The following is a 19647-nucleotide window of genomic DNA, read 5'->3' on the forward strand; positions in this document are numbered from 1 at the left end:
GCTCATAGTGTTGATCACTGGTTCCTCTAGTTGTTGCGGCGACTGTTTTATGGAATTTGTACTGAGAAAGTGTACTCCCAAATTTGTCATATATTACGCTTTCATTCCTGTCTTAAAAGCATCCGTGAAGATCCGGGTTAGACCTGATGTTCAGTAACCAATGCGTGTCGTGGGAGGCGACTAACGGGATCGTGTGGTCACCCCATGACTTTCAGACTTGCTAACTTGGGTGGCACATGTCATCGTACTTCAGTTGCGTAGATAGATGCTCATGCTGTTGATCACTGGATTGTCTGGTCCAGACTCGATTATTTACAGACCGCCGCCATATAGCTGGAATATTGCGGAGTGCATCGTAAAACTACTCACTCACTCGTTCTGAAATTCCCTCTATTGCCCTGCCAATTTGCACTTGTCAGATAAGGTACACAGAGTACTTGGTTTAGACTTACCATTTTCAGACATTATTTTTAGTGAAAGCTGAGTTTATTACATCTCTGACATCTTCTGGGTGTCATTTAGGTGCCCTTCTTTGAAAGTATGGGTTCGAATCCCAGGTGGCTTTTATCCCCGATAATTATGAAATGAGTATTTCAGTGAGAAAATGTACCACAATACATAAATATGTTGACATGTTCAGACTTTCTCTTGACGGCATCAGGGTTTCAACCAACGTATCATTATAAGATTCAAAACATACGGAATAGGTTCAACAATGACTCCTTAGAAATAATTTGAATAATGAAGAAATGTCTGCCTGGTACATTTATTGGTGTATTTCTATCAAAATTATTGTTTCTGCAGGCATTTGAATTTGCAAGTCGTAAGTCGGTCGTGGGGTGGCCTACTGCTTAAAGCATTCGCTCATTACGCTGAACATCTGAGTTCGATTCCTACACTGATTTACACTGATTTAAGCCCATTTCTGGTGTTGCCTGACTTGATATTGCTGGAATATTGATAAAAGTGGTTTAAAATCACACTCCCTCACTCATATAATTCACAGAGAATATGGACGGTGGTGCAGTTCAGTATTTAAAGCGTTTACTCGTCAAGCTGAAGACGCTGATCCAGTACTCGATAATCAACCCACGCTAATGGAATACGATCAGACCATACCGACAGCTTGACCACCCGATCCCCATAGTCGTCTCTATGTGAAAAATACCTGTCATAGATACCCTGCTCCTGACTTATATATACCCCAAATCACTCTTTCCTGAGCTATACCTAAGCAGTTTACGTAAAGAATGCGCACGCATGATTGTCTTGTTTAGAATTGGAGTATTCGATATTATGCAAAATACAGGCAGAAGGCAGGGTATGGACTAGTCTCGTACAGACCCTGAAGTATATATATCCAAGAAAGCGCACGCAAGTCTAGAAAATGTGGCAAGTCTAGATTTCCTTAGCTCAGGGCTCCATTTCATTATATTATTATTTTTGCACTATAAACGTTTTTTCAGTAAAATATGTTCATTTCAGAGACTAGCTGTTAGTCTAGGTATGGACAAAAACATTCGTTTTTGCCCACTCTGTAGTTTAAATGCTATTGAAAATGAAATTCATTTTACTTTTGTATGTCCTGCCTATCATGATATACGTCTTAAATATTTTCCCTATTTACACGTGCGTACTATTAATCACAGAGAGACTCTTGTAAGATTGTTACAGTCCTCTGATATCTCACTGTTAAAAAACCTGGCAAATTTTGTTTATAGACGCTGTCGGTCTACGATCGTCATATCTTTAAAATTTATGAAATGCAGCACCGATTGTAAATGTTTGCATGTAATGTGTACGTGGGCCTGAGACCTTATTCCTGAAATAAGTGAATTATTATTATTACCCCAAATCAGACTTAACTACACCTCACTCTCCCCACATGCGCTTGTAACGAAAAACACCCTACAAACGGAACAAAACCAAACATACAACCCATACCCTACCCCACCCCTAAGAAATCCAAAAAGGTAAACAAAGTACAAAATCAAAATGAAATAAACAAACAAATCAAAACAACAAAACAAAAACAAACGACAATAACGACCAACCCCCCAAAACAAAACAAACAACAACAAAAACAAATAAACCATAAAACCCAGGCATCAAGGTAAGCATTGAGATCTTAGGACTATGTACCATTTATATAGAGTTGATACCCCATCATGCCTAGTTTTGCGCTAAAAGCCCCTTGTGTCTGTCTGGACATATACACCCTAACCTCGACCTCGACATATTCATCCACTCAACAAACTATACGTCATCATATAGTATTCCAGTTGCGTAGATCGATGCTCATGACATCAATCAGTGGATTGACTGGCTCAGGCTCAATGATTTAAAGACCGCCGTCATTTACCTGAGATAATGTGTCGCGTTAAACAACAATGTGCACCTTTCCGAGGCACACCCACCAAAGGCCATTTTAGCATTATAATTATTTCCACACCAAAATACCCGTAACAAACCCTTGTAACTCAATATTTAGACTAGATCTAAGGCTTTGCCTCTGACTATATATAATTTTGCTAGTAACAAACAAACCCATTATAAATGAAAAGGAGCCTCAGGAACACCAGAGATTCAGAATCTGAGGAAATCTAGACTTGCTTCCTTTAAGGCTTTAACACTGCAGAGGCGGTTTGGCAGTAGGCAAAATAATGTGGTTCAGGGTCTGTCACACAGACTACTCAATAATATTCAACTGAAAATGTTTATGAAGTTTTGGGAATCACTGAAAGCAGAAGCATTTATAATTCTTTTCGATATCATTCATTTACATTGCCTGCGCTGTGGATGGATTATGATGAATTGGGGCCCCGGTAAGTCTAGCTAGCAGACGACTTACATTCAGAACCTGCAGGACGGGTTTTGCCTAGTCGAGAATGCGGGTATTTTTAGCTCTTTCATTGAATTTGCACAGCGTTTGAGTCAAGACTATAACACGAACCCCACACCTTCTATTTCCCATTCCACAACTGGCGTTCGGAGACACGATTTTTGAAACTTCACGGTAGATACAGGTGAGAATTGTGTGATGAATAGGTAAAATTCCATGTCAAAACAGACGGCATGGCACCACAGCAGATCTGTGTTGACATGGCATTTTATATCAAAAACTAGCTTCCTTCAAATGGGGTATGTTATTGAACTCGCTGGTTATTTTGAATGACGTTAGTACACTTTCATCAATATCTTGTATATAAACCTGTTATTATAATGTTTAACATGTAATACAAATTAACATGTAATGCACATGATATTATCGTGTTATATATCAAAGTATTTTAACATCAACATGGAATATGTTGGTACATATACTGTCTGTTTTTTGTCCGATCCTAATTATGAGGTTCATTGTTGTTTTTCATGGTAGCAAATGTTATTCAGACCACACTGAGCGACAGAAATGTTAGGGTGAAAAAATGTAACATTGGTCATGTAGACCCAGTTTTTGTACAACAACATCCTTATCACTTGTCAGTGCTGAAAGGATTAATACTAAAATGATACAGCTATATGTTAAAGACTTTGGTATCCATGAATTGGGTCATGTTACCATCTTGTCACTGTAATTATCCATTTCCAGATTTAGTTCTTTCTAAAAGCAGTGCAAGTGGCACCTAACATTGATTTTAATGATACGCAATCCTTGGGAAAGGAAGACTAATTTTGAACTGTTTCCTTAGGATTTTTTTATTGCAGTGAGAGAAAATGGTCTTTTGTTTCTTTTAGCAATATTACATAGCAGGGGAATAAAAAATGGGCTTGAACTGTTTGGGGAATCAAACACGGACCAATAAGGTGGCAAGAGAACACTTTAACAACAAGTCTAACCGCCAACCTTATTTATCATAGAGATGTGAGAAGCGGAGGCCTACACCAACAGTCCTGAAAAAAATACTCTTATGTTGCTGTTCAAATATTAATTCTTTGTAGCGTTTCCATGACAACATTTGCTTGGAAGCAATAAAACTGACACATTTATGACACAGTCACAAAAAGACAAACATTTTGGTTTGTGATTCTTTGATGATTCTTTTCTTTATAACATTTTAAAACGGAAGTATATCGTAAAATATGGTAGAACACCCAAAATAGAAATAATATTGTATGAACCAAAACAAAGGTTGTGTTGTAAAATAGAGAAGTTTCATACACCCAGATGAGAACATTTTTGTATAATCCAGTTGGCTGACTCAAAGCAGAGTATATACTCAGTAATACAGAAAGTCGACCCAGATGTAGGGTATACAAAAGGGTTTATTGTGTTATTAAGCTGGGCGTCAAAACAGTAGGTACATACAGCAAATTCCCATTAATTACCTTATGAAATACATGTAATCTGATATGTTTCGTCAAGCCAGGTCAAGGTGTGGTATTTTTGTCCTATTGTTTTCTTCAAGCAGTGGCCTTATCTGGAATCTGAGAGTCTATCAATTTTGTAAATTGTAATTCATGGTACAATAGTATGTTTGACATTTGATTTAACTGTTTTTCTGGACTTTCAGATGGTGGTGACTTCACTTCATGACTTTGTATATAAAACTAAAACTAATGTTATTTTGAGATTTTTTGAAATACATAAATTCAAATATGCTGCACCCAGTGTCATGGTGATTTCTGAAGTTTTAACAGTTATAGCAACCCTATTTCACAGAATAAATATCTAAACTTAAAAGGAGGTTCAAGAAAACATACATATATTTCAGTACAGCTAAAATAAGGATTAATAATATTTTTTTCATTGTAAATACGAAGAACGCATTTTTAAAAATGGATTTCACTACACGAAGGATAGTGGAAGAAGATAATTGAATGTATACAGAAATCAAGAACCAGTTCGGTGAAATTGAATCAAATTCGTATCAAAGAATTTTAAAAAGAAATTTTCTAACCAAAATGTTGGTTCTAATACTTTCTGATTTCTTTAAGTAAGGACCCAGTGATCTAAAAGCTGTCACTTAACCAATGTGCATTGTTTGGCTGAGCTTTCAAGGTGGAATGTTAATAATTTTTGTATTATATAGGTTGTCTTGACCATGTTCCTACAGTCATATAGAGGACAGGATTAATTGATAATATGGTTAATGTGATTTAGTGCTATACTAAGTCATGAGAGGTCAGTGTTTTGCGGATCATGGCCGAGATTTTTAAAGTAAATTATGGAATGAGGGTTTTCATTGAATGTATTGTTATATCAAAATCCTTGCATGGAAATGAAAAAAGGGTCTGATAGCTGGGTAGGGTTGGATAATGGAGTCTGACAGCTGGGTAGGGTTTGGTAAAAGGGTCTGATAGCTGGGTAGGGTTGGGTAATGGGGTTTGATAGCTGGGTAGGATTGGGTAATGGGGTCTGATACCTGGGTAGGATTGGGTAAAGGGGTCTGATAGCTGGGTAGGGTTGGATAATGGGGTTTGATAGCTGGGTAGGGTTGGATAATGGAGTCTGACAGCTGGGTAGGGTTTGGTAAAAGGGTCTGATAGCTGGGTAGGGTTGGGTAATGGGGTTTGATAGGTGGGTAGGATTGGGTAATGGGGTCTGATAGCTGGGTAGGGTTGGGTAATGGGGTCTGATAGCTGGGTAGGATTGGGTAATGGGGTCTGATAGCTGGGTAGGGTTGGGTAATGGGGTTTGATAGCTGGGTAGGATTGGGTAATGGGGTCTGATAGCTGGGTAGGATTGGGTAATGGGGTCTGATAGCTGGGTAGGGTTGGGTAAAGGGGTCTGATAGCTGGGTAGGGTTGGGTAAAGGGGTCTGATAGCTGGGTAGGGTTGGGTAATGGGGTTTGATAGGTGGGTAGGGTTGGGTAATGGGGTCTGATAGGTGGGTAGGATTGGGTAATAGGGTCTGATAGGTGGGTAGGATTGGGTAATGGGGTCTGATAGGTGGGTAGGATTGGGTAATGGGGTCTGATAGCTGGGTAGGATTGGGTAATGGGGTCTGATAGCTGGGTAGGGTTGGGTAATGGGGTCTGATAGCTGGGTAGGGTTGGGTAAAGGGGTCTGATAGCTGGGTAGGGTTGGGTAATGGGGTCTGATAGCTGGGTAGGATTGGGTAATGGGGTCTGATAGCTGGGTAGGGTTGGGTAATGGGGTCTGATAGCTGGGTAGGGTTGGGTAAAGGGGTCTGATAGCTGGGTAGGGTTGGGTAATGGGGTCTGATAGCTGGGTAGGATTGGGTAATGGGGTCTGATAGCTGGGTAGGGTAGGGTAATGGGGTCTGATAGCTGGGTAGGGTTGGGTAATGGGGTCTGATAGCTGGGTAGGATTGGGTAATGGGGTCTGACAGCTGGGTAGGGTTGGGTAAAGGGGTCTGATAGCTGGGTAGGGTTGGGTAATGGGGTCTGATAGCTGGGTAGGGTTGGGTAAAGGGGTCTGATAGCTGGGTAGGGTTGGGTAATGGGGTCTGATAGCTGGGTAGGATTGGGTAATGGGGTCTGAGAGCTGGGTAGGGTTGGGTAATGGGGTCTGATATCTGGGTGGAGTTGGTTATTAGGGGTCAGTGCAGGATGCTGATTTAGTTTTAATTTTTGTGCATAGAACATTGTTGTATTGTTTAGCATTTCTAATGAATGTAAGAACAGTGATAAAGTCTGCAAAACAGAACAAAATATTAATTTTACCCCAGTTTTGATGCCAAGGTCACTTGGTTTGGAATCTAAGACAATTCCCATGAATAATGTTGTGTATAATCAACATCTGTATGTGACCTTTTATTTGTTGCAGCCCTAACCTGTCAACATGTGCTGCTCACTGAAACTCACCAAGTTCTTCTTTGTGTTGGTGGACATTCTATTCCTGGTGAGATCAAGTATTGTTTTAACACATGAACAACAAACAGATTAAGTTATTCTGGTATCCAACAAGCCATTGATGATGAGTTGGAACTAGTTCTCAACAACTTCTGCATGTAATGGACTGTTCGTAATTTGGATTTGTAGCTAGGTGGGATGCCAATGATTTTTATGGAGAAGCAATGTGAATAACCCCACAAACAACAACAACAACAACATAACTACAAAAGAACTCAAAATAGGCGACCACAACAGCAGTAAAAATGTACAAATAGTGAAAAAAATACATTAAATTGAATTATCAAACATCATACGTACCATACACAATAAATGTCAACCACACTTAATTCAGTGTTAAGATAACTGTGGATTCTTACCATAGGAGAGTGCAGTGTTAATAACAAGTACATAGAATATATATATATATATTTTATTCAATATGAGAATGCTTTAGAAAAGTTAATGCTAATTTTGGCCAAGAAATAAGGATTTTGGCATCATTTTTTGGTCAAAGTACTAACCTGGCTAAATTAGGGTTGGCATTTTTTTGACATTCCTTTATACTTATTTTTACATATTTAAAACTTCATCTGATGATTTTGTGCCTGTTTTTTTAGTTGATGGGTTTCGCCATGGTGGCGGTAGGAGCCTGGGTACAGCTGAACCAGGCCGACTTCTTGGGTGTCCTGGTCGACAGCAAGTACGTCAGTGTCCCTCTTGTCATGATAGCAGCTGGCACCATCGTCATCATCGTCTCCATCATCGGCCTCATCGGCGCCTGCATGCAGCAGAAATGCTGTCTTATCATGGTGAGTGGAAACATGGGTTTGTGATGCTGTGTAAAATCAGAATACAGATTGGTATCTTATCAAGAGTCACATAATCACACTGGCTAATAAATTTGATGTATTGTATTTCACAAGATACTTTATGTTGGAATGCTGGAAGAAAATAATTTTGGTAAAAATAATATTTTTTTTTGCAATACTGACTGTTTTTATAATGCATGTGATTTAAGTATTGTTAAATACATGCATACCCTGCATTTTACAGTTGGTTTCACCGATGGTATCTTTACTGTTGCAACTGAAATTCAAAAGCCATGAGAGCATCAAACATATGGTTGTGATTTTACTCCCATTAGCAGTTTGTGGAAATGTGCCTATATAGCTTCTGAGGCATGGGTGAAAACTTACCATTTTTATCACCAGTTACCTCCCTTACCTCATGAAGATGAATTCAGCAGTTTAGGTTCTCAAATGAACTGAATATTCTAGAGTATATCTACAGTACCCGTATTGTCAAAATATCCAGCTAAAACTGATATAGTCTGGTTTTTTTTGTTATGGCAAGCATGATTTGTTGACCTTTTATTCAACCTCTTGAGTGTATCTGTTTATGAATAATTATCTCTATAACACTGATGACTCACCTGGGTTTATCAAAGATTCTAAATGTAGGTCCCATTAAAGGCAAATATAAGACATACATGTATTATGTTTCAAACTGGGATATATATTCAGTTCTAATTTCCTCAAGTTAGAGGTACTCTAACAATTATATTCAATGCAGTAACTTAAAAAATTCTAATAGGGGTGGCTCAGGAAATGTTACTTTCTGTTTGGGTAGTTTTTACAGATAGTTGATGTAGACTTGGGGCCAAACATTTGCCTTTGTGCTGGTAAATTAATTTTAGACGCCAATTGTAAACTTTCAGTCAATCACTTGTTAATGACTAGTCCTGTCCAACTTATTATGGTCAGTCCATTATTATGGACTTGTTGCCACTTTATTGCTCGTGAGTGTTGATGTATTAATTAATATGTTAATTAATGTATTAATTTATGCATGTTCCAGTTTGTGGTGTGTGTCCTGTTTGTCTTCATAATGGAGTTGGCAGTGGGTATCGTCGCTTTTCTACATAGGAATGAGGTGAGGTGCAAGACCTGTCGCTGTTCTGTCTCACAGTCCTTGAACCACATTATTTTCCCTACTGCCTAGCTGTCCCAGGAAAGTAGTCCATCTCACAGTCCCCGAACCATATTTTCCATACTGCCTAGCCCTCCCTGCAATACTAAAGTCTACTTGAAGCAAGTCTAGATTTCCTCTGAATCTCCCAACTCACTGGGGCTCCTTTTCAGTTTAAATGTGTATATTTGGTACTATCAAAATTATATGTATTCAGAGACTAAGCTGGTATAACTTGTAGGATCTACTAGATCAAAGCTCTGACTGATGTAGATATTTACAAAAGACCGGTGGATTATAACAGTGTGTTTTAGTAGTCAGACCTGGTGTATGTTCACACAAACCATGAGCGTATTTTGACCAGTCATCTATAGAATGTCCTCTACAAAATTACATTGTGTGTGAAGTATAGCAAGCAAGTTATTGCTGCTAGTCAACCATAACTTTTCAATACAAAATACTGTTTAGAATTTTTTTTAATCAATTTTTTACTTGAGGAAAAATAAAGGAATAATTTTAATTGTACTACATACTTACTGATGGATTATGTGTGTTTTTGCCAGTGGCACATGCAGCTCTAATGGAGGACAGTCTTATTGTTCTGAATAATATTTACTTTTACTCTAAAGATTGAAAGCACTTTGAAGGAGGAGCTTCTGAAGGGAATGAAGAATGATCTCTCACATCCTTCTTGGGATGTCATTCAGAATAAGGTTAGTGCGAAATGACTCTTTGATAAAACACACCTTGAAGATGTTACTTTGATTATGTATTGATCAGTCAATAGGTCAGTCAAGTTGAAGTTTTCAAAAGCTTTCAGTTAAGGCATTTAAGAATTTAGAATTGACAAGTAATTTCATGAATCTAGGTTGATGGGGTAACCTAGAGCGTTCCTGATGAAGGCTAGGTTCAGTTACACACAGTGGTACAATTTGTGAAAGGTATTTCTGGAGCTGGCTGCCATGATATGGCTGGAATGTTGCTAAAAACAACATTCAACCATAGCAGTTTATCTGTTGACTTATTGAATTGAAATTGGTGGTAATAAATTGTAGATTTCACCAAATGAGGTTTTCCTTTTTTTCACAAAGTGCATTCAAATAGTTGCTTTCAATCAGTAACAGTGAACATATTAAAGGTTCATTAATTAGTTGGAGGAACAGGAAGAATTTATCTTTGAAAAATCTCCCTTGCTATGAAATGCCTAACTGAGTTTGAGTGAACTATTGGATTTTTTTAATCAATGTTTTTTTCGTTGACACATTTTCATGATTTGAAAACTAAAAACAGTAAATGTTGTAAAATGACATGATACTAATCCTTTACAGTATTAACAAACCCACTAAGAGAGTTTGATAAAAATATTTTAAAGACACCTGAACTGTTTCTGTTCCAGCTGAAGTGCTGTGGAGTGAACAATGCAAGCGACTGGCTGATTGGGGAGAAGACCACTATCCCTGACTCCTGCTGTAGATTCTCCCGCTGTGGGTTACAGGGAACCAAAATAGCTCACAGAGATGTAAGAAACAGACAACACAGTCTGTGATTGGGGGACACCAGTCTTCAGCCTCATTCTATCGTCCTCATTATTCAGTGAAAACAAATAGCATAACATGAAGTTTATTTGTGACTTGACCTTGCTTTTGTTACTGGCCTGAAGAAACAGAAATATTTTCTCTTTTCTGTCCCCAAACGAACTTTCTAGGAGTGGACATGTCTATTTCTTCATTTATTGTCATTATTAGGAACAATTCACATGTGTATCTGTCACACAGATTTTTATCATGCCACTTGGTGGAAAACTCAAACATTTTCTACTTGAAATGTTGAAGATATTTTGCTTTTTACTCAGGTTTAATAATGGCATCATTTCCAGTGTGAGATTTGTTTTAATTATTCACCCATGTCATGTTATACCGATGAAGATGTTGTTTTGAGTTATCCCCCCTTAGTCATAGTTTTACGTATTTGAATTGCGACATGAATATTGTTTCTTTTAACCTTGCTCGAACAATGTACAGAAACAATCTGTTATGTGTGTATGCGATGTGTTTCATTTATGTCCACACCTGTTTCACCAAGGTTTGGATTTTTCCCTGTTATTAAGAGGCTGTGTTAGAGTTATCTCCCCTTGATAATTTTTTGACACATCTAAATTAGGACAAGGGTCCTGTTTCTTTAATACTGTAACGTTTCTGTGTCAGTATGTTTTCATTGTGTCTTGTACATCTCCAGGCATGCTTCACCAAGGTTAAGACAGCGATCCAGGATAACTTCTACTATCTTGGAGCAGCAGCCATCGGTCTTGGAGTGTGTCAGGTATGTCTCTGCAGTCATTTTGATTTGGACATTATTCATTCATTTTGCCCTCTACAGCTGCAATACTGATGACCATGACATGTGACATGTATTACCCAGGTGACCTGTGAAGATTCGGGATAGCATTGGTCTTCAGCAAACCATGCTTGTTAAAGGAGGTGACTAATGGGATCGGGTGGTCAGGCTCGCCAACTTGGTTGATGCATGTTATCCTAGCCCAAATGAGTAGATTGATGCTCATGATGTTGATCACTGCACTGTCTGTTTCAGACAGGAATTCTTATTGACTGTCATCATATTGCTTGAATATGACTGAGTGCAGCATTAACCAACCAACCAACAAAAAACAAACAAACAAACAGACCTTCCTTGCTGATTCCATGTCCAAAGGTTATTCTGTCTTGATCCATTTGTTCATGACTGTATATGTTTGTTTTCAGATAATTGCCATTATTTCTGGTATCAGCCTCTTGGTGATGCTGTGGCGTAATGACAAGGTGGTGTAGGGAATCTGCATTTCGCATCGCTATGACAACAGAGAGTGGAGGGAGGCTATACACTGTATATCAACACGGGCGTGCTATGACAATAGACAGAGTGGAGGGACACTATGCTGTATATATTAACACGAAAATGTGGCCTGAGAGTGTAGAGACATCTCATACTTTCTATCATCACAGTAGAGTTATTGTCTTATGGCACAAGACTGGATTGACTGTGTATATCATCATCTCTGAGCTACCAGGCAGTGTGCTCATCATCTGCAATAACATCGACTAAGCTGTCAACAACAACTCATTGTCTCCAAGAACCTAATCCTGATGTTTAAATATTATTCTCAAACCTGGATTTGAAATTTAGCTTCTTTTTCAGCTACCTCCTGGTTTAGTACTTTACTTATAAAGAAAACCTAGAGCTTTAGAATCCATGTAACATTGCTCTGTTGCACACATTGATCTTAGTGAAAATATGACCATAAGTCCAAACATTTGAACATAGACTTATGATTGTATTGCTGCTAAGATGGGACTGTGGAATGGGGTCTAGAGTCATCCACTATCATGATCACACTGACATGTGAAGCAGTTCATTAAGGCAACACTCGGTGACGGTTAGATGGGTGACTTCTAATCAATTAATGTTTTTTCAGAAATAAATCTTCATGATACATAATTGTCGAAGTATAGATGGTGGCAATGGAGAACATTTCTCCTGTTGTGATAGTATGACTAGTATGTATTCATTCCAAAGTATTCTCCTCCTTTTTGACATTTTTCAGCATAATTCATGAGGTACTGAGATATTTTGAAATTATCCCCATGTGACATTAAAATTAAAAACACTCTCTCAACAAGATTTAGATGGTGGACCCAGTGGTATAAGCGTTCTGTCATCACACCATTGATTAGGTTTGAATCCCACATGGATACAAAGTGTGAAGACCATTCTGGTGCTACCTGCCTTGATCCTGCTGGAATTGAGCTAATGTGGAATAAAATCATGCAAATTTTATTGTAATTTGAAAATATATGCTGGAAAAGTTACCTTGGCTTTGATCAATACAAAAGTATCATTCAGGGTATTTCATTCAGGGGTGAGAAATTTAGCAGCTCCACAGATTTTTTATGTCAAGGGTAATTTAGTGATACATGCCATTCAACACTGTATGAGTAAGGCTTGTAGTCCTTAGGTCCACAGTGAAGATTTTATTATTTCATATGGTGATTACTGATGAAAATGAAGAATGTTGCCAAAATCTGTTCCACACTTATTGTATGACAATATTTCATCTTTCAAAGTGCTATACTCGTGTGAAAGAAATGCCTCAATGTGTAACTGAAAAAAATGTGAAATATCGTGTCAGTGTGTAGACATATGTGTATTGTATATATGTAAATATTGAAGGTTATTATTGCATAATATTTAAAAGTATGAGATATATATGAATACACAATGTCATTTAGAAAGTGGTCAAGTGTAACACATTTTATATTCGGGATTACACTTTCTCAGTAAAGTATTGATTCTAGGAATATTTGTGATTACACTAGCACTAATAGTTTGTTAGTAAAATTCCAAATATGAAATATTAAAAATGAGACATATAGAATTGCAAACATTGTTAATTAACTCAAAAACATTTAGTAGGATAAAATTGTGTTTATACATTAATTATTGAAATCATCAAACAATATTATTAGATATGAGAAAGGTATTGTTTTCTGTACTTGGCGTGTTTATTAAGCAAACCCAAACATCATGCATGGTGTATGTACTTAATCTTGTGAATGTGTATGTAATGAATATTCACCTTTCAATTTGATACGACAATACACCTTTTGTACCGGTAATGACAAAGTTTTTGAAGAGAAACGAGAAAATTTCAAATTTGTTGACAGATTTTGTTATTTTTATCAATAAAAGTTTGAAAATGTACTACATGTGTTGTTTTATGAACAGTCTTGAAGCATACTATGTACCTGGAGAAAGACAATATCTTACAAAGTGTTGGGTGCTGCTGTTGTTGATCACTGGATTGTCTGGTCCAAAATCGATTATTTACAGACCACATCCATATAGCTGGAATATTATTGAGTGCGGTGTAACAAAGATTGCCAAGCACTCCGATTTTAGTTTGAGTTAATAAGACTTTCAGATATAAAATCCACTCCTGAATTTTTCCTGAAACAAACCCCTGATTTTTGAGAAAGTGCAAAGATGTTTATAAATTTAGAATGATTGAAGTAATTTTGTAATTATCCATTTAAACGTGTTCATTTGATTTTTGTCTTTCCTGGTAAGTATGCCCGGAAAATGCAGAAAATTGCGTGTTTCCATGCTAAATCTAAAAAATGTCATGGAGGAGCCAAACGTGTTACACCAAAAACAGTGACTTTCTGGACGGTTTCAATTTGTCTCCCTTTGACCGATAACTGACTACCCATCTCGAACCGGCCATACGTTTGGTCGAATGCTAAGCCCATGGATGCTTAGAAATTCTACCCTTTAAAGAGGCAAGTCTAAAAACGCGGATAATGCTGTGATGTAAATTATAATATATTGCCTCAGAGACTTGTGCAGGTCTAGTTTTCTGTATACAAGAAAGCACAACGTTCAAGGTTCCCCCAAATACATGATGTTAAAAAAATGCATATCTATGGTGCAATGCTTCGGCAATGAACTGATGGTTAAGGGAGAAAATGAAGGTGAAATGCACAACACGAGACTTCTCCACAGATGAAAGGAAGACCATGACACTGCTTAATCATATTCACAAAAATCAGGCAGTACTCCTCAGCAACGCTCTGACATACACAATTCAGTCTACCTCATCTCCGGCCGTTGCTCATGATGTCAACCACTAGACCTCCTGGTCCAGCTTCGACTATTTACAGGCCGCCCTCATATACACAGATATGCCAGTTATATTCGGACACTTGACGTAATTTCCGTAGACTTACAAATATCAGTGTCACATGAATAATTTTCATGAAGTGAGTTTAGGATCTCTTTGTCAAGTTTGACAGGCAAATGTGAAATCATCTCTGCTGTGTGGACATAATTTCAGTTCAGTTTTCCGACTACTATTTATCTAATGACATCACATATATCACCAAACATATGGTTCCACAATCCCATAGGCCACAATGTGTTAAAGGCACATGTTGATCAACTTGTACCATTCGATAAATAAGCAGTTTAAAATTAAACAGAAACTATGTGATTGTAGGTAAGATGATTCCTCACAAATGTGGAAAATTTGACTTGGATCTTTCCAAAATTCATGAAAATTATTAATGCTACACTAAATTAACATGTAAGTCTCCTGAAATTACACGGGTCTGTAGCTGGAATATTGCAGTCTGCATCGTTTAACAACCATGCAACCAAAGATACATGGTATGAATCGTACCTCGATCGGGCACACGATTTATTTGTGATTATATGACACGTGTCCAGAGCGTAACTCACTGGTTCTGTCATTTACAGATTATCGAGGTCGGTGAAACACACAGTCCGTCTGACAGGCCCCTAGAGATCATGTTAAAAACAAGTTCTAGTCTAGAATGATTGATACAGTCCTTATGCAAAATGGCCGTCACGTACACTTGGTCATACTTTTGAAAATTTCATATTCTGTCAACGAAGATGTTTGTATGGATGTGGCGAATGGATGTGGGTCTCTGGTTTACTTCACAAACATGAGTTTTGTTTTGCGCCGCTTTTAGCAATATTCAGGTAATTTCACGACCGGGCACACCAGAAATTGGCTTCATACATTGCACCCATAAGGGGAATGGAACCCGGGTCTTCGGCCTCACGAACAACCGCTTTAACCACTAAGCTACCCAACGCCCTCTCAGTGCACCTAAACCTCCCGAAACATACAATTACAGCATGTGGAAATGAATCACATTCCATGCAATCTAATATGTCACTGTTCACCATGCATGAAAAACACGCAACTTATGCAATATGTGACTTGTTTACCTTGGAATAAATTGTTTTTATTGACTTTTTTTCGGATTTGATTTTGCATACACCGTGTCAACCTGAAATTGGTTCTTCAGAGAAAACCGACATGACATTATTGCACGACAGGTTTAATAATGGCGGTTAATTACCAGAGACAGTCATGCGCATCAGTTGGATACTCCGTGGCTATAATATTCAATAAACGTAAAGGGCGAAACACATGCATTGACATTTCAGGCACGCCTGTAACTCCAGATGAGTAGAACACTATTACTACCCTCTCGAGAAGAGAATTCAAACACCGTTAAACATGAGTTAAACAACTCACAAATCACTTGCTTTGCCACAAAAGGCGACTATGCTTGTAGTAAGAGGCGACTAACGGGATCGGGTCGTCAGGCTCGCTGATTTGGTTGGTGCGTGTCATAGGTTCCCAGTTCGATGCTCGTGCTGCAGACTGTCTGGTCCAAGCTCGATTATTTACACACCGCCGCTATATAGCTGGAATATTGCTGAGTGTGGCGTAAAACTGAACTAACTCAAGCACAAACCACTCCCTCCTTGCGTCTTTGCACTTGTGCGTGAGCGTGTGCGTGTGCGTGTGCGTGTGCATGGCTCTGGTGTGGGATCGTTTGCGGAGGGTGGTTGGATGGGTGACCGTATCCTGTCTCCCTAGTGTTTAGTGGTGCGGACCAGCTGGTACACCACAGACACAGTATCCTGACTCCCTGCCATCCAGCCATTGTTTGACCACTATATGCCCATCCACAGGCAAGTAAACAACAAGCATCACCTTATCAAGTCTCCAGGTATTAAGCTCTAAGGCTGCTTCGGAAAAAATGAAAAATAACAAACCACAAAAGGGCTTCATTCTTTATGCACAATACAGTATCGTGTATCAAAATAGTTGTCATTTGACTAGACAATAACAAACATGTAATATCTAAGCATGGCTCTTGCGTAGTCAGAAATAAATAACACGTGTATAAGGCTGATATGGAAGTTGGATAACACTAGTTATCTCAATAAACAATCGGTGTTATCATCTATGGAATGGTAAAGTATGTGTGGTAATCACGTACCCCGATATAACAAACATGTACGTTTCCCGGCTTTCTGAACAATAAAAACCCTGGAATTACAGTTTTTTTAGTTTTTTTTTTTGGAAAGCACTGTTTTGTTGGAAAAATATTTGCGTCACACTGACAGAAAAAACACACATTCTCGTGTGAGTCAAATAGTTGCTGCCTGAATTTATTTCACTGTGATAACATTCTTTCCTTGCACATAAACAAGTCACTCTTTATATTGTATTGGAAGGCAGCTTCGGTTATGAACACGCACAGTATTCGTAAGGCATGTGATAGGTGGTGGGATCGTCGGAGAAGTGACTACAATATTTAACTTTCAGAAATACTTAGACGACTTTTAAACACTGACCTGACATTTAAACATTACGTGCTGTAAAACGTCAACACCACTGAGTTGACATGTGAACGTTCCTGTCATGCGTCATTCGTGACCAACTCGTGTTATTCCGGGACCAGCTTCTTGGAGGTTACGGAAAGGGGCGAGTGGTGACGAATGGGTCATGCATTTTGAAAAAGTCATTACTTAAAATAGGGGGAAATCAGAATGAATTACATCGGATACTCGTGACAATCTGAGTGCAGCCGAACCTGCGTGGTAGTGTCAAGTCGTGGGGAGCTTGAAACGTTTCGGGAATTCGACATACCCAGACAGTTCTGGTGTAAATGATAAACATAAATCAGTTCGATAGGCCCAAAAGTGAGTTCGAGACCACAAGATTTCGACACATCCGTGATCGACACATCGAGGTATTTGCCAAACGTTTGTACGTCCACCGAGAACCTGAGATGTAACTCCGAAATAAAGACATCACATACTGATTGCACGTTTTCATATATTTCCCGTTGATTCAAGGTTGTCTATTTGTTATTCGTGTCTACATGTAGAGTGAGCGAATTGTTTCAGTTATATGCTACTTTTGAATAGGCTGGATATTTTCTCTTTCCTCGTCAGCACGGGAAATATGACAAATTCTGTAAAAACGTACACAATAGCGCCGTTATTAATATGACAAAATATCCAGTGAGACCGAATGAATGATCGCCTTCACGTTTTTTGCTTTGAGCGTGGGACCGGACGTATCATATTATGGGGATGATTTATTTGCCAGAAACAGAACATGTTTTCGAGGCAGCTTCACTTCGCGATAAAACATTTATTTTATTCTTACAATCAGAAGTAGAACCAATTTTACAACACTGAACTCAAATTTATGCCAGATAATAAAACCTGCAAATAAATGTATTTCATGTGGAAGAACCATTTTATTAATAAATTTCAAATTTATTTAAAACCTGCAGCTGAAGGTATTGTGCTAGTCCCCCTTTGAAATGTCGTATCTCTGCATGATACTAAAGATAATCAAACACCAATTTTAACATACTGGTGTAAATACGTCGATGCCAGTACAACTAGTTATGTCAGAATCGATGCCTACGCAATGTATTCCAATATCAGTGTTATTTCAATAATATCGATTATAACAAATCGATGCTAGTATGTCAAAAGCCAACATATCGATATAAGTGTACCGATATCAGTAAGTTTATATCAAATTAATCGAAAAACATATCGATAATACATTGCTGTCTGGTTATCTTTATCAACAAATCGATTTCATCATATCGATATCATAAAGACTATACTAAAAAAGCGATAACAGCATATCGATGATAACACATCGATATCAACAAATCGATGTCAGGACATCGAGGGACGGGTTTGATTAGACATTTGACAAGATGATACAAGAGCATAATTCGTTCAACAAATCAGCTTAAGTCAACACAATCAACAAGCAGTTAGCTCACGATGCAATCCTGCACTCGACCAACATTCACATATACTCACACAAAATTAGAAACGCATACGACCCTGTCTGATGGTCGTAGCATGATCACTACATGTCGTAGTGGCTTTGGGCGAAAAATATAAACCAAAATAGATTAAAGTATATAGATCGAGATCTTTGCAAATCTTTCATGCACACACATACTTTAACGAAACATGACCTGAATGCATATTTCGACACATCGAGCACTTGGGACTTCGAATTTCGAGGTATCGGTATATTTTCGAACCCATGCTTCACAGAGACATTTAACTAAATGAATACGAAAAACAATATCTATGAAGATAAGAGGCACTTGGACAATTGGAAGTCTGCGATCATGGGAGTCTATTGCGCTATACAATCACTCTGCGTAACATCATACAATCACAGTTGGTCACTCAGTCACGATAGAACATAATACTGAGATCTGGTAAAATATTATAGGGTAAATGTGCATTTTAATCACCGTTTTGTACATAGAATCCAATAAATACCCCTGTACTAAGTTATTATTACTTTCTTTAAACACCCCAGATATATGGACAGTTATTTTCAATGACATAAGAATACTTTGACCGGCCATATAGTTTAAGCATAGTATCATCCCTCTACAGTATATGTGCAAATCGTCTCTCAGTACTATTCGGGTGTCTAGTATTTATTGGAATGTCACATACTACAGGAATGTTATAAAACACTTATCTTTCATGTCAGTATACTGTGCATCTGCTACTTCAGATTACCAACAGTAACGAGTGTTCTCTAATTTGTTTGAATAGTATATAGTATAGTAACATAACACTGCATCAGCCTTCATTCAGTGTGAGGACACGGGTGTGTATACTACACGTTTGCTAAGGGTACGCTAGGAATACTGTCAGTGAGCGAAGAGAATGAGTAGACCAACAAGTTTTTTCTCTAACATGGGAACATGGGTTTTTATGCGTGCACATGAATCAACTGCTATTTGGGTGTCATACTCTTAATTGTGAGCGGTTCAATATCTATATCAAAACTGAAAATAAAGTAAAATATTTATTCAAAATTTAAAAAGTAAACTACGGATACTGCGAACTCAAAGGGACCATTAAAGTTCTTTACAATCGTATTTCCTTATACAACTTTCGACTAAACTATAAAGTAAGTGGGACTGAAAAAAC

At 38.0% G+C, this 19647-nt stretch overlaps 1 protein-coding gene across 1 annotated transcript; it reads left to right on the forward strand.

The window, feature by feature from the left end:
- Nucleotides 1–2862: 2862 nt before the first annotated feature.
- Nucleotides 2863–13524, forward strand: LOC137262061 (tetraspanin-9-like). The gene is made up of 8 exons (XM_067799849.1): nucleotides 2863–3026; nucleotides 6734–6808; nucleotides 7419–7610; nucleotides 8659–8733; nucleotides 9399–9482; nucleotides 10166–10288; nucleotides 11005–11088; nucleotides 11529–13524. Exons 2-8 carry the CDS (start codon nucleotides 6749–6751, stop codon nucleotides 11592–11594), a joined length of 684 nt encoding a protein of 227 aa, XP_067655950.1. The 5' UTR covers nucleotides 2863–3026; nucleotides 6734–6748; the 3' UTR covers nucleotides 11595–13524.
- The last annotated feature ends 6123 nt before the right edge of the window (nucleotides 13525–19647 follow it).

Source organism: Haliotis asinina, chromosome 14 (genome assembly GCF_037392515.1).
Source record: "Haliotis asinina isolate JCU_RB_2024 chromosome 14, JCU_Hal_asi_v2, whole genome shotgun sequence".
Lineage (NCBI taxonomy): Eukaryota > Metazoa > Mollusca > Gastropoda > Lepetellida > Haliotidae > Haliotis > Haliotis asinina.

Bases quoted from the DNA above. Each gene is read 5' to 3' on its own strand.
- LOC137262061 (XM_067799849.1), top strand. From the start codon at position 6,749: ATGTGCTGCTCACTGAAACTCACCAAGTTCTTCTTTGTGTTGGTGGAC. The intron at 9,483-10,165 runs GTTAGTGCGAAA...TTTCTGTTCCAG, and splicing joins GGGATGTCATTCAGAATAAG to CTGAAGTGCTGTGGAGTGAA. The intron at 10,289-11,004 runs GTAAGAAACAGA...GTACATCTCCAG, and splicing joins CCAAAATAGCTCACAGAGAT to GCATGCTTCACCAAGGTTAA.